The 16,311-nt window shown below is 39.3% G+C and overlaps 1 protein-coding gene across 10 annotated transcripts in view; it reads left to right on the top strand.

Annotated features, from left to right (window-relative positions):
* Positions 1-16,311, top strand: part of LOC139757725 (uncharacterized) — a 221,327-nt gene that overhangs the window by 126,582 nt on the left and 78,434 nt on the right. For 7 of the 10 annotated variants that reach the window (XR_011714698.1, XR_011714697.1, XM_071678485.1 and 4 more), the window contains one exon: positions 6,141-6,237. The exons of the other annotated variants lie outside the window; for them this stretch is intronic. Coding sequence is in view for 5 of the 7 variants with exons in the window: in XM_071678485.1 (XP_071534586.1) it covers positions 6,141-6,237 (97 nt within the window). In the remaining 2 variants the exon portion in view is untranslated. The remainder of the gene's footprint in view (positions 1-6,140; positions 6,238-16,311) is intronic. 10 annotated transcript variants of the gene reach the window in all.

The following is a 16,311-nucleotide window of genomic DNA, read 5'->3' as shown; positions in this document are numbered from 1 at the left end:
AAAGTTAATCAACTTCAAAGAAAGAATAAAATTGTGATTACATGTAAGTTATGATCATAATTAGTTTCTAAGTTCACTTACTGTTTAGCAGTGTTTCCATACTTCTTATCAAGGCCTGTCATTTGTCTTGTTTCCTCATGTCTTGTGGTTTCCTGCATTGAATTACCTCTTCAAAGCATTCTCTCTTAACTTAATAGCCTTCATGATATCTTATTTTTTACTTATAAGGGCACCTAACATAAGAAGCATATCTTTCTTCTTGGAATTCAAGTGGTTCAATGGATGGCAATCAACTACTTTCTTGCCTGGTCATGAAACTTTTCATTTTATTTTTCTTAAGTGTGTCCTGTTTAGAATACAAAGTAATAACAAAGCTCTGGAATCATACCTTGAGATGGCAGAGGTGTATTGTCTTGATGACGACTACAATAAACTGCAAGACAATTTTCTCAAGAATATTGAAGGATTGGAGAGAGCCCTCACTGCTTGGATGGTCTTTCCTGTATAGATGCTGTGATCTAATGTTGCCATTAATTTGGCAATTACAGAAATTTGGTTGTCTTTTTTTTTTTTTTTTTTTAAATCAATGATGCTTTTCACTTTTTATGGAACACTGGCCTTATTGACTTGAAATCTTATGAGTTGGTTGCATTGCCAACTCTTATTTGTTTGATATTTGAATATTGAGCATTAAGCCATTTTTGTTTTCATAGATATACTCTTACAAAATCTCTTGTTTTTATATTTAACAAATTAGTTTGTGTGTTTGTTGATGGCAAAGTTCTTTTATGATTTGCCTCTGTTGTCCTGTAAAACAGAGCTTGTTTATATTTCGGAAGAGATCTGAATGGACATGAACAGATGAAAACAAACAATTGGTAAAAGCAAAGGAAGAAATCTGAAACATGTCAAGTAGAAAAATTACTGTAAAATTATATTTGCACATTACTCTCATGGCCACATAAATGTTAGATACACACTTCTAGCCAGCTTTTGCCAACATTTTGTGTCTGTAGTCATCCAACTGTTCACTTTTCACATTTCAGTCTTCTCTGAAATTACTGGACCAATTTAAACCAAAATTGGCAAGGATGATCTTCATGGCTGCTATTGATATCAAAGTTAGATGAGTGATATAGGCCCATGTGAGCCTCTAGTTCACTTAGATAACATGTTTTTCCTAACAATTATGACTTACTCCTTGTTAAAAAGCAGGGTGGTCACCTCATCAAAAACTCTTTTCTGGCACATGGGTAAAAGGTCATGTGCGATTTTGCTATCATGTAGGGTCCATCGCCTGACATTTTCTGTCTGCTAACTGCTAATACTTCAGTCTTTATCTTTAAAACTACTGAGCCAATTTGAACCAAACATGGCAGGCATGGTCCTTGGGTGGTCTTTTTTTCAGTGTTTTCTGATGAGCCTGACTACCATCCTTTATGGCCACTGTTACAATAGCTAAATGTTTCAGTAGCCAGAACTTCTATGTTGTGTGGTACGTTTAGCTCATATTTCGACTGTACTGAAATGCATTGTAGGACTTATGTTGCTAGTGTGTGTGAAATATATAGTTGTTACTTTTTTAATTGATTATGCTAATTGGTCATTTTGGCAAAAAATTTACTTCATAATTTGTTAACTTTAGAGCCAGATGAGCAGTACAGGCATACGTTAGCCCTTTTCTCTTTTTTATTTATTTCTGTATTTTTAGTTCACTTTACCACAGGCTATGTGAACTGCCATCACTTGGCATTTGTCATCCATCTGTTGACTTTCAACATTTCAGGGATGATCCCATTTCAAAACTGTGTGTATAATCTTGACTCCTTATAAGATGGTCATTTTTACTGAAGAAAATCTTTTCATTAGCTTATGATATTTCAGCCTTCTCTGACCACACTTGGTTTTATAAACCAAACATAGTTGGGATGGCCCTTAGTTGGTCCCTTTTTAGGTTTCACTTGGATGAACCCTGACCTATGTCTTGGATAGCCTTTATTACTAAATATAGTTCATCTTATGATTTTTATGATTCTGTTCTCCTCTGAAACTACCCGTCTAATTAAAACCAAACTTGGATAGTGTCTATTTGAAACTGTATCCAGTGGACTCGCCCACTGTTCAAGATGGCCACTCTACTAAAATTGAAAAATTTTTCAAATAACTATAACTTCTTAGATTTAAGGAAGAATTGGCTCCAATCTAGAGTGTTGTTAAAGAAATTAGTTATTTAGCAGATGATGTAGGTTCTTCTCTCAAAACTGCAGTTTATCCAAGTTTTACTGACAATGAAAATGAGCCAAGTTTTATAAAAAAAAATTCACATGAAAATCTGAAACCAGTGGAGCATTTTTAAACATACTTAGCAGGGTTAGTTCAGGGTAGGTTCCTTTTCAGAAGTGTTCTTGTTTACTCTGACCATGTTCTAAGATGGTTACTGATACTAAAAGCAGGTATTTCTATGACTAGGAAGAATTAGCTGTTTATCTTAAGGGTAGTTTTGCTTAAGTTTCGAACTGTAACTGCAGTTCATAAGTTGTTTAACATATGTTACTGTCTTTCCTGTAAATTATCTGGTTTTCACCTATTTTCTTGATGATACAAATTAGTCATGTTTTGACAAAAATGAATGATGTAATGATATGAGAAATTTAAAGTCATGCTTGTGACACAGGCAAATTTAAGCCTTTGATTACTTGATAGGTTACCTGGCCATAGGCCAAATAAGCATTTAGCGAACACATGACTCCATAGTTATTGAATCTGTCGTCTGTACATTAACTTTTCTTATTTCAATCTCCTACTTTGAGACAAAGTTTATTATATTGAACTGGGATGGCCTATAGGTGGTTCCTTGAAAGAATTGTGTTCAGATGGCTGCTGTTGCGAGAAACAGAATTTCTTCAGATGGTCATAACTCTATTTTATTAGAGAGTTGGCTAAAATTTCAAAAGTAGCCAAAGTAATTTTTGTTATCATGTAATGTAGTGTTTCTGGTAATGTATAATTTGGCAGTTTTTGCCATTTGAATAAGTATGGCCAGTTCTGTCAAAACTTAATGTTGAAATGCCCTCTGAAACCACTGGGCAAAAGAGGAACTAAAGCAACTGAAGCGCTGCTTTCTAAATGTTGAAAAGTATTGTTATGCTGTAAAGTCCAAGTTGTATTTGATATGGAGGATGGATAACTACTGCAGTATGATAGGATGACCAGTTAGCCACTGCCCAGGGGCCACAACAGTCCTAAAACTGGCCTGGTCACTACATTTGCCTTCCCTCTCACCTTTCTCCATTTATACACTGAACTGTTATGGTAGAAATGTTTTCTTAAATCCCATGTGCCTCTTGTTGATTTCCTGCTATGTCTTGTAGTTGAACTTTTCCTGCCTTTTTTAAAGAATTGCTCTGTGTCTACATCTTTGACTCTGTAAGACAAAAGAAATTATCATTTCCCATTTTCTAATACGAGAGATGATTTTCTTCCTCTATTTAGCTGTTTCAGTTCAAGAACATTTTTCTTGTTTGCTGCTGGACTCTTTTTGCTACTCTGTAGGGCCTCAGTATGGGAGGTGACCAGACTAGTGACAGATGTTCTAATTTGGATCAAACATATATTGTAAATGTCTTCTTAAACATCATGTACAGTATTCATAAGAAATTTTGGTAATGGACTGTATGTGGTTTGTCTTCATCACAACTCTGATATGGATTTCTGATGACAATTGTGGCACTATGAACCCTTTTTCTCTTTTTATAGTAACTGACATGGCATTGACAAAATATTTCACTATCATGGCCATCTTGGGTGAAGGAAAAGAGTGAAGGAAAGGAAAGTAGAAATTAATCATGGCTCTTCAAGTATATATAGACTTCGCTCTTAAAGGAGTAAAGATTATATGAAAATGGAAAGAAAAAATAAAAGAAGAGAATTCTATAGCATAGCTGTTTGAGGCAAGAAAGAGGTATCATGACAGCAAGCCTGCAAGTAGCTGGTCTCAGTACAGAAAGATGAGAATTCTATGTTGTTCCTGTTTCAGGCAAGAAAGAGGTATCATAACAGACAGCCTGCAAATAACAGGTTTCAGCACACAAACTTTGGGAAGAAGCAGTCAAGTGCATGCTTCATGTCTAAGTCCTGGGATTGATGAAACATGCAGACAGCTCATGAGAACAGTGACAAAAATTATACCTGTAAAATAGAGGTAAAACAACGGTTACATCATGACATAGGGAAAGGGAAGGTTGAAGAGAGAAGAAGGAATGAAATATAATGCTTTTGATTCCACTCTAGGTAAGAGGAAGGGGAGGAATGAGCCACCCTAGAGGGAATTAAGCCCCTATGGATATGAAATAACAGCTCACAAGAAGAATGATTATGACATCTATGCAGCACTCCACTTTTAGGGAACAAAGTTTGTGATGTTTGTTATGTGGGATTTTCATAGTAGAGTGGAAGATTTGTATGTGCCCACCATAACATGTTATCAAAAGGTTGTATTATGGTGTTTTTAAAGTGAACAGAAGTAAACTAATGATTCTTAAACAGAGATGTAGGGAGAATATAACAAGGTAGCAGCCTCCCCACAGTGAGATGCTGCACAGGTCTTAATTGAGAGATGAGAAAGAGAATGAGTATTAGAGGGTGGAGGGGAGGTAAAGTGAGTTGAAGCGTATAAAGTAACAACCAGCATAAAAGTGAATAGGTTAGCTGTAGAAGAGATAATACATTCAGAGAAGAGAGTAGACAAGAGAACAGAACCTTGAGGAACATCACTATCGATAGGAAAAGAGGGGAAGTCACTCCATCAAAAACTACTGCAGTGAATTGGCTAGAGAGGAATGCATAAAGCACTGAGAAAAGTGGGGAAATCAAGGAAGGGAGTTTAGAAAGCAGGCTCATGCCACACCCTGTCAAATGTTTTGGAGATGTTGAAGCCTAAAATAAAAAGTATCATCAAAATCCTTGAGAATGAGGATTGTAGGTTCCAGTAATCTGCTTCCTGTGCAGAGGTAGTCTACTCTACTTTCAATGCATTCCAATTCCATTGTTTTACTTGTCTTTGGTTTGAATTTTATTTGCCATACAAGTGACCAGTGTTGCAGCCTTATCAAAGTATTTTTGTACATTATTGGAAACTGAAATACTCCATAAGTCTCTCATAAGTTCAACTTAGTTGATTTACATTTAGGTAAGATTCAGGCCCCTCTGGCAAGTCATATATGTAGATTAATAATATTAGCAACAGAAAACTATATATGTGGAACACATTCACTTAATTATGCCTGTTTGGAAAGGCACCTCTGATATATATGTTCTTGCCTTCCTTCCCAGGTGAGTAACTTTCAGCTTATTGAAGACTAATATAAGATGCAGAGCCCAAAAACACCCCTCCTCTCTCTCTCTCTCTCTCTCTCTGTCTCTCATGCTCCTTATAGAACTAGGTTAAGGCTTCCCATAGAATTGCAGTGCATGACTCCTTCCTAAACCCACACTGCTTATTCAGTGATTTCCATTTATCTAAAATCTCATTTTTTCTCCTTTATATAACATTGATTTACACCTTGTGAGTACTTATAGTGAGAAGTTGTGAGGGAAAGGGAGTATGTGAAATTTTGTTGACATAAGATATGTTGGAGTGGATATGTGAAATGATGCTGATATAAGGAGTATCTGAGATGAAGTTGACATAGAGAAGTATGTGAGATGATACTGGCATAGAGGAGTACATGAGATGATGCTGACATAGAGGAGCATGTGAAATTGTGCTAGCATAGAGAAGTATGTGAGATGATGTTGGCATATAGGAGTATGTGAGATGATACAAGCATAGAGGAGTATGTGAGATGATGCTGGCAGAGAGGAGTATGGAGATGATAGTGGCATAGAGGAGTATGTAAGATGATGCTAGTATAGAGAAGTGTGTGAGATGTTGCTTGCATAGAGGAAAATGTGAGATGATTCTTGCATAGAGGAGTATTGAGGTGATGCTGGCATAGAGAAGTATGATAGGTGATATTGACATAGGTAGACAGATAGATAGATAGATAGATAGATGATACCTTTTCTCCAAACATTATTGCATATAGCGCTTTCTTTTCTCCTGATCATTCCATGGCTGATGGTGTTTCCAACCTGAAAAGAGTGACGAAGGCCTTTGTATACAACCTCTTGTCCATCTTTTTAGCACCCTTCTTGGCTTGCTTTTGGGGTATCATCTTTGCCTGCATTGCTTTTTGGGTGAGTACATTGGGATGCATTTTCTGCTGCTATATCTAGCTGTACATAATGCAGGAATGTTTAAGTACATTTACTGCTAGTATAAGTTGCTGTAATTAGTATATTTAGATGCATTACCAGTAATTCCAGCTTGCCGACTTTTACATATTACTTGCCTTTTTTCCTTTGACTAAAAGTGGTTCAATTTTGTATGAGTACCTTATATTTTTGCTGCATTTTTTAAAGTACCTGAACAGAATGCTGTAATAAGAACAAAAAATGCATTTTCTCTAAATAAATTTTTGGCTGTACTTTTTGTCAGTAAATTCAGTATCTTATCTTTACAGGAGATTTAGCTAAACTAGGCACAAATAAACAGCTGTATTTCTGTTGTATGTATATCTGCACTTGGCTTTTTCGTTATTATAAATGTAGGAATTTGACATCCCAGACCATTGCCAGCCTTTCATTGAAGACCCCAGATCTACAAAACTTATCATGTAAATGGAAAAGGAGTTGAGGGTAATAGATGAATAGATAGATAATTGTCTTTCATATATTGATATCCAAAAGCTGTAAATGATTATGTTAAAACCCTCAAATACAGAGAGATAATTGTCTCTCATGGATTGATATCTGAAAGATGTAATTATGTACATTAAAGGCCTTCAAATGTGTGAGTGATTATGTCAAAGGCCTTTAAATCTGTACTGAATAAGTGAAAAATCCAAGTGAGACCACAATGTCTTAGAATCAAGAAGCTCTTTTGTCCTAAGATATGTAAGTGTTCAAATATACTGCCAAGAGTCATATATCATCAACTCACTGGCCATGTTGAGATGATGGTAAAGAACTGTGGTAGGCTGAGTCTTCGACTGCTTCACCCTCCCCATCCCCCTGCTCCATGCAGAAAGTGACTGTTTATCAGAGTCAGAATCCATGATGGCCTTAGGATTTTCTGGAGTGACTTAAGCCATGCTGTTAAATTAGTAGAGGTCCTGAGGGCCATGGAGGGTGTAGGAGATGGAGTTGGTGTCACCCTAATCAGCATCATCAATGTTAACAGAAAAGCTGGATTGATTAGATTGAGGAACTGGGTATACTAGCTCAGAAGAGATGGTTAGTCTTCACTTGCCTGGTACCCACTTTCCTGCATCTGGATTCAAAGTTGCTCATGTGATTTCCAGAAGATTTTGACAAAAGTCACCTGTAGCCAGGTTGGAGCATTGTCCACATTTGAGGGATCTAGATGTATGGGGTTTTAAGAAAATCATGTCTTGATGCATTTTTAAGTCATTAAATTGAGTTTGCAGTTGAGTACATATGAAACTGAATTCCATGTGAATTTTGGATATATGTTCAAATTAATACAGTATCACATTCCAAATATCAATAAGCCCCATGAACAGTATCTTGGCTGCACTTGAAAGTTGTGAAATCATTCCAAACTTAGTAAAGGTGATTAGTTTAGAATCTGTCTGTGGTAAGTTGTGGTAAGTGGTGTTCCTTTATAGCTTTGGAAATGTTTCATATAGAATATATAGAACTCCTTTAGTTGTTTCATCAAAGTGAAATTATTAGGCCATTCTTGATATGAATTATCTCTCCCTGGAGTATATGCTGAAAAGGTTTGACACTTTAAGTGAAAAATGTATGCAGTGCGAGTGATGTATTTTTTATTTTTATTTATTTATTTATTTTGCTTTGTCGCTGTCTCCTGCGTTAGCGAGGTAGCGCAAGGAAACAGACGAAAGAATGGCCCAACCCACCCACATACACATGTATATACATACACGTCCACACATGCAAATATACATACCTATACATCTGAAGATACACATATATATACACACACAGACATATACATATATACTCATGTACATAATTCATACTGTCTGCCTTTAATTATTCTCATCGCCACCTCGCCACACATGGAATAACAACCCCCTCCCCTCTCATGTGTGCGAGGTAGCGCTAGGAAAAGACAACAAAGCCCCCATTCATTCACACTCAGTCTCTAGCTGTCATGTAATAATGCACCGAAACCACAGCTCCCTTTCCACATCCAGGCCCCACAGGACTTTCCGTGGTTTACCCCAGATGCATCACATGCCCTGGTTCAATCCATTGACAGCACGCCGACCCCGGTATACCACATCGTTCCAATTCACTCTGTTCCTTGTACGCCTTTCACCCTCCTGCATGTTCAGGCCCCGATCACTCAAAATCTTTTTCACTCCATCTTTCCACCTCCAATTTGGTCTCCCACTTCTCCTGGTTCCCTCCACCTCTGACACATATATCCTCTTGGTCAATTTTTCCTCACTCATTCTCCCCATATGAACAAACCATTTCAAAACACCCTCTTCTGCTCTCTCAACCACACTCTTTTTATTTCCACACATCTCTCTTACCCTTACATTACTTACACGATCAAATCACCTCACACCACATATTGTCCTCAAACATCTCATTTCCAGCACATCCACCCTCCTGCGCACAACTCTATCCATAGCCCACGCCTCGCATCCATACAACATTGTTGGAACCACTATTCCTTCAAACATACCCATTTTTGCTTTCCGAGATAATGTTCTCGACTTCCAAACATTTTTCAAGGCTCCCAGAATTTTCGCCCCCTCCCCCACCCTATGATTCACTTCCACTTCCATGGTTCCATCCACTGCAAGATCCACTCCCAGATATCTAAAACACTTTACTTCCTCCAGTTTTTCCCCATTCAAACTTACCTCCCAGTTGACTTGACCCTCAACCCTACTGTACCTAATAACCTTGCTCTTATTCACATTTACCCTGAACTTTCTTCTTTCACACACTTTACCAAACTCAGTCACCAGCTTCTGCAGTTTCTCACATGAATCAGCCACCAGCGCTGTATCATCAGCGAACAACAACTGACTCACTTCCCAAGCTCTCTCATCCACAACAGACTGCATACTTGCCCCTCTTTCCAAAACTCTTGCATTCACCTCCCTAATAACCCCATCTATAAACAAATTAAACAACCATGGAGACATCACACACCCCTGCCGCAAACCTACATTCACTGAGAACCAATCACTTTCCTCTCTTCCTACACGTACACATGCCTTACATCCTCGATAAAAACTTTTCACTGCTTCTAACAACTTGCCTCCCACACCATATATTCTTAATACCTTCCATAGAGCATCTCTATCAACTCTATCATATGCCTTCTCCAGATCCATAAATGCTACATACAAATCCATTTGCTTTTCTAAGTATTTCTCACATACATTCTTCAAAGCAAACACCTGGTCCACACATCCTCTACCACTTCTGAAACCACACTGCTCTTCCCCAATCTGATGCTCTGTACATGCCTTCACCCTCTCAATCAATATCCTCCCATATAATTTACCAGGAATACTCAACAAACTTATACCTCTGTAATTTGAGCACTCACTCTTATCCCCTTTGCCTTTGTACAATGGCACTATGCACGCATTCCGCCAATCTTCAGGCACCTCACCATGAGTCATACATACATTAAATAACCTTACCAACCAGTCAACAATACAGTCACCCCCTTTTTTAATAAATTCCACTGCAATACCATCCAAACCTGCTGCCTTGCCGGCTTTCATCTTCCGCAAAGCTTTTACTACCTCTTCTCTGTTTACCAAATCATTTTCCCTAACCCTCTCACTTTGCACACCACCTCGACCAAAACACCCTATATATGCCACTCTATCATCAAACACATTCAACAACCTTCAAAATACTCACTCCATCTCCTTCTCACATCACCACTACTTGTTATCACCTCCCCATTTGCGCCCTTCACTGAAGTTCCCATTTGCTCCCTTGTCTTACGCACTTTATTTACCCCCTTCCAGAACATCTTTTTAATCTCTAAAATTTAATGATACTCTCTCACCCCAACTCTCAAGATGTGAAAAAAGGAGAGATAGGTAGTATGTTTGAGGAAAGGAACCTGGATGTTTTGGCTCTGAGTGAAACGAAGCTCAAGGGTAAAGGGGAAGAGTGGTTTGGGAATGTCTTGGGAGTAAAGTCAGGGGTTAGTGAGAAGACAAGAGCAAGGGAAGGAGTAGCAATACTCCTGAAACAGGAGTTGTGGGAGTATGTGATAGAATGTAAGAAAGTAAATTCTCGATTAATATGGGTAAAACTGAAAGTTGATGGAGAGTGATGGGTGATTATTGGTGCATATGCACCTGGGCATGAGAAGAAAGATCATGAGAGGCAAGTGTTTTAGGAGCAGCTGAATGAGTGTGTTAGTGGTTTTGATGCACGAGACCGGGTTATAGTGATGGGTGATTTGAATGCAAAGGTGAGTAATGTGGCAGTTGAGGGAATAATTGGTATACATGGGGTGTTCAGTGTTGTAAATGGAAATGGTGAAGAGCTTGTAGATTTATGTGCTGAAAAAGGACTGATGATTGGGAATACCTGGTTTAAAAAGCGAGATATACATAAGTATACTTATGTAAGTAGGAGAGATGGCCAGAGAGCGTTATTGGATTACGTGTTAATTGACAGGCGCGCGAAAGAGAGACTTTTGGATGTTAATGTGCTGAGAGGTGCAACTGGAGGGATGTCTGATCATTATCTTGTGGAGGCTAAGGTGAAGATTTGTATGGGTTTTCAGAAAAGAAGAGTGAATGTTGGGGTGAAGAGGGTGGTGAGAGTAAGTGAGCTTGGGAAGGAGACTTGTGTGAGGAAGTACCAGGAGAGACTGAGTACAGAATGGAAAAAGGTGAGAACAATGGAAGTAAGGGGAGTGGGGGAGGAATGGGATGTATTTAGGGAATCAGTGATGGATTGTGCAAAAGATGCTTGTGGCATGAGAAGAGTGGGAGGTGGGTTGATTAGAAAGGGTAGTGAGTGGTGGGATGAAGAAGTAAGAGTATTAGTGAAAGAGAAGAGAGAGGCATTTGGACGATTTTTTGCAGGGAAAAAATGAAATTGAGTGGGAGATGTATAAAAGAAAGAGACAGGAGGTCAAGAGAAAGGTGCAAGAGGTGAAAAAAAGGGCAAATAATAATAATAATGATAATGATATGAGAAGAAAGATCATGAGAGGCAAGTGTTTTGGGAGCAGCTGAGTGAGTGTGTTAATGGTTTTGATGCACAAGACCGGGTTATAGTGATGAGTGATTTGAATGCAAAGGTGAGTAATGTGGCAGTTGAGGGAATAATTGATATACATGCGGTGTTCAGTGTTGTAAATGGAAATGGTGAAGAGCTTGTAGATTTATGTTCTGAAAAAGGACTGGTGATTGGGAATACCTGGTTTAAAAAGCGAGATATACATAAGTATACATATGTAAGTAGAAGAGATAGCCAGAGAGCGTTATTGGATTACGTGTTAATTGATTGGCGTGCGAAAGAGAGACTTTTGGATGTTAATGTTCTGAGAGGTGCAACTGGAGGGATGTCTGATCATTATCTTGTGGAGGCGAAGGTGAAGATTTGTAGGGGTTTTCAGAAAAAAAGAGAGAATGTTGGGGTGAAGAGAATGGTGAGAGTAAGTGAGCTTGGGAAGGAGACTTGTGTGAGGAAGTACCAGGAGAGACTGAGTACAGAATGGAAAAAGGTGAGAACAAAGGAGGTAAGGGGAGTGGGGGAGGAATGGGATGTATTAAGGGAAGCAGTGATGGCTTGCGCAAAAGATGCTTGTGGCATGAGAAGCGTGGGAGGTGGGCTGATTAAAAAGGGTAGTGAGTGGTGGGATGAAGAAGTAAGACTATTAGTGAAAGAGAAGAGAGAGGCATTTGGACGATTTTTACAGGGAAAAAATGCAAATGACTGGGAGATGTATAAAAGAAAGAGACAGGAGGTCAAGAGAAAGGTGCAAGAGGTGAAAAAGAGGGCAAATGAGAGTTAGGGTGAGAGAGTATCATTAAATTTTAGAGAGATTAAAAAGATGTTTTGGAAGGAGGTAAATGAAGTGCATAAGACAAGGGAGCAAATGGGAACTTCAGTAAAGGGGGCTAATGGGGAGGTGATAACAAGTAGTGGTGATGTGAGAAGGAGATGGAGTGAGTATTTTGAAGGTTTGTTGAATGTGTTTGACGATAGAGTGGCAGATATAGGGTGTTTTGGTCGAGGTGGTGTGCAAAGTGAGAGGGTTAGGGAAAATGATTTGATGAATAGAGAAGAGGTAGTAAAAGCTTTACGGAAGATGAAAGCCGGCAAGGCAGCAGGTTTTGATGGTATTGCAGTGAAATTTATTAAAAAAAAAGGGGTGACTGTATTGTTGACTGGTTGGTAAGGTTATTTAATGTATGTATGATTCATGGTGAGGCGCCTGAGGATTGGCGGAATGCTTGCATAGTGCTATTGTACAAAGGCAAAGGGGATAAGAGTGAGTGCTCAAATTACAGAGGTATAAGGTTGTTGAGTATTCCTGGTAAATTATATGGAAGGGTATTGATTGAGAGGGTGAAGGCATGTACAGAGCATCAGATTAGGGAAGAGCAGTGTGGTTTCAGAAGTGGTAGAGGATGTGTGGATCAGGTGTTTGCTTTGAAGAATGTATGTGAGAAATACTTAGAAAAGCAAATGGATTTGTATGTAGCATTTATGGATCTGGAGAAGGCATATGATAGAGTTGATAGAGATGCTCTGTGGAAGGTATTAAGAATATATGGTGTGGGAGGCAAGTTGTTAGAAGCAGTGAAAAGTTTTTATCGATGATGTAAGGCATGTGTACGTGTAGGAAGAGAGGAAAGTAATCGGTTCTCAGTGAATGTAGGTTTGCGGCAGGGGTGTGTGATGTCTCCATGGTTGTTTAATTTGTTTATAGATAGGGTTGTTAGGAAGGTGAATGCAAGAGTTTTGGAAAGAGGGGCAAGTATGCAGTCTGTTGTGGATGAGAGAGCTTGGGAAGTGAGTCATTTGTTGTTCGCTGATGATACAGGGCTGGTGGCTGATTCATGTGAGAAACTGCAGAAGCTGGTGACTGAGTTTGGTAAAGTGTGTGAAAGAAGAAAGTTAAGAGTAAATGTGAATAATAGCAAGGTTATTAGGTACAGTAGGGTTGAGGGTCAAGTCAATTGGGAGGTAAGTTTGAATGGAGAAAAACTGGAGGAAGTAAAGTGTTTTAGATATCTGGGAGTGGATCTTGCAGCGGATGGAACCATTGAAGCAGAAGTGAATCATAGGGTTGGGGAGAGGGTGAAAATTCTGGGAGCCTTGAAGAATGTGTGGAAGTCGAGAACATTATCTCGGAAAGCAAAAATGGGTATGTTTGAAGGAATGGTGGTTCCAACAATGTTGTATGGTTGCAAGGCATGAGGAAAGATTGACCAAGAGGATATATGTGTCAGAGGTGGAGGGAACGAGGAGAAGTGGGAGACCAAATTGGAGGTGGAAAGATGGAGTGAAAAAGATTTTGAGTGATCAGGGCCTGAACGTGCAGGAGGGTGAAAGGTGTGCAAGGAATAGAGTGAATTGGAACGATGTGGTATACCGGGGTGGACGTTCTCTCACTCGTTCTCTTCATGTGACCAAACCATTTCAAAAGACCCTCTTCTGCTCTCTCAACCACACTCTTTTTATTACCACACATCTCTCTTACCTTTTCATTACTTACTCGATCAAACCACCTCGCACCACATATTGTCCTCAAACATCTCATTTCCAGCAGATCCACCCTCCTCCACACTACTCTATCTACAGCCCACACCTCGTAACCATATAACATAGTCGGAACCACTATTCCTTCAAACATACCCATTTTTGCTTTCCAAGATAACATTCTCGACTTCCACACATTCTTCAGTGCTCCCAGAACTTTCGCCCCCTCCCCCACGCTATGATTTACTTACGCTTCCATGGTTCCATCTGCTGCCAAATCCACTCCCACATATCTAAAACACTTCACTTCCTCTAGTTTTTCTCCATTCAAACTTACCTCCCAGTTGACTTGTCCCTCAACCCTACTGTACCTAATAAGTTTGCTCTTATTCACATTTACTCTCAGCTTTCTTCTTTCACACACTTTACCAAACTCAGTCACCAGCTTCTGCAGTTTCACACCCGAATCAGCCACCAGTGCTGTATCATCAGCGAACAACAACTGACTCGCTTCCCAAGCTCTCTCATCCACGACAGACTGCATACTTGCCCCTCTTTCCGAAACTCTTGCATTCACCTCCCTAACAACCCCATCCATAAACAAATTAAACAACCGTGGAGACATCATGCACCCCTGCTGCAAACCAACATTCACTGAGAACCAATCACTTTCCTCTCTTCCTACAGGTACACATACCTTACATCCTTGATAAAAACTTTTCACTGCTTCTAACAACTTGCCTCTCATACCATGTATTCTTAATATCTTCCACAGAGCATCTCTATCAACTCTATCATATGCCTTCTCCAGATCCATAAATGCTACATACAAATCCATTTGCTTTTCTAAGTATTTCTCACAAACATTTTTCAAAGCAAACACCTGATCCACACATCCTCTACCACTTCTGAAACCACTCTGCTCTTCCCCAATCTGATGCTCTGTTCATACCTTCACCCTTTCAATCAATACCCTCCCATATAATTTCCCAGGAATACTCAGCAAACTTATACCTCTGTAATTTGAGCACTCACTTTTATCCCCTTTACCTTTGTACAACGGCACTATGCAAGCATTCCGCCAATCTTCAGGCACCGCAGCATGAGTCATACATACATTAAATAGCATTACCAATCAGTCAACAATACAGTCACCCCCTTTTTCAATAAATTCCACTGCAATACCATCCAAACCCGCTGCCTTGCCAGCTTTCATCTTCCGTAAAGCTTTTACTACCACTTCTCTGTTTACCAAATCATTCTCCCTAACCCTTTCACTTTGCACACCACCTCGACCAAAACACGCTATATCTGCCACTCTGTCATCAAACACATTCAACAAACCTTCAAAATACTCACTCCATCTCCTTCTCACATCACCACTACTTGTTATCACCTCCCCATTAGCCCCCTTCACTGATGTTCCCATTTGTTCCCTTGTCTTATGCACTTTATTTACCTCCTTCCAAAACATCTTTTTATTCTCCCTAAAATTTAATGATATTCTCTCACCCCAACTTTCATGAGTGTGTTAGTGGTTTTGATGCACGAGACCGGGTTATAGTGATGGGTGATTTGAATGCAAAGGTGAGTAATGTGGCAGTTGAGGGAATAATTGGTATACATGGGGTGTTCAGTGTTGTAAATGGAAATGGTGAAGAGCTTGTAGATTTATGTGCTGAAAAAAGGACTGATGATTGGGAATAACCTGGTTTTAAAAGCGAGATATACATAAGTATACATATGTAAGTAGAAGAGATAGCCAGAGAGCGTTATTGGATTACGTGTTAATTGATTGGCGTGCGAAAGAGAGACTTTTGGATGTTAATGTTCTGAAAGGTGCATTTGGAGGGATATCTGATCATTATGTTGTGCAGGCGAAGGTGAAGATTTGTAGGGGTTTTCAGAAAAAAAGGGAGAATGTTGGGGTGAAGAGGGTGGTGAGAGTAAGTGAGCTTGGGAAGGAGACTTGTGTGAGGAAGTACCAGGAGAGACTGAGTACAGAATGGAAAAAGGTGAGAACAATGGAAGTAAGGGGAGTGGGGGAGGAATGGGATGTATTTAGGGAATCAGTGATGGATTGTGCAAAGATGCTTGTGGCATGAGAAGAGTGGGAGGTGGGTTGATTAGAAAGGGTAGTGAGTGGTGGGATGAAGAAGTAAGAGTATTAGTGAAAGAGAAGAGAGAGGCATTTGGACGATTTTTTGCAGGGAAAAAATGAAATTGAGTGGGAGATGTATAAAAGAAAGAGACAGGAGGTCAAGAGAAAGGTGCAAGAGGTGAAAAAAAGGGCAAATAATAATAATAATGATAATGATATGAGAAGAAAGATCATGAGAGGCAAGTGTTTTGGGAGCAGTGAGTGAGTGTGTTAATGGTTTTGATGCACAAGACCGGGTTATAGTGATGAGTGATTTGAATGCAAAGGTGAGTAGTAATGTGGCAGTTGAGGGAATAATTGATATACATGCGGTGTTCAGTGTTGTAAATGGAAATGGTGAAGAGCTT

The sequence above is a fragment of the Panulirus ornatus genome, chromosome 2, assembly GCF_036320965.1.
Source record: "Panulirus ornatus isolate Po-2019 chromosome 2, ASM3632096v1, whole genome shotgun sequence".
NCBI classification, from domain to species: Eukaryota; Metazoa; Arthropoda; class Malacostraca; order Decapoda; family Palinuridae; genus Panulirus; species Panulirus ornatus.
The sequence above is the reverse complement of the archived record's forward strand: the minus strand, read 5'-3'. Positions and strand labels throughout refer to the sequence as shown.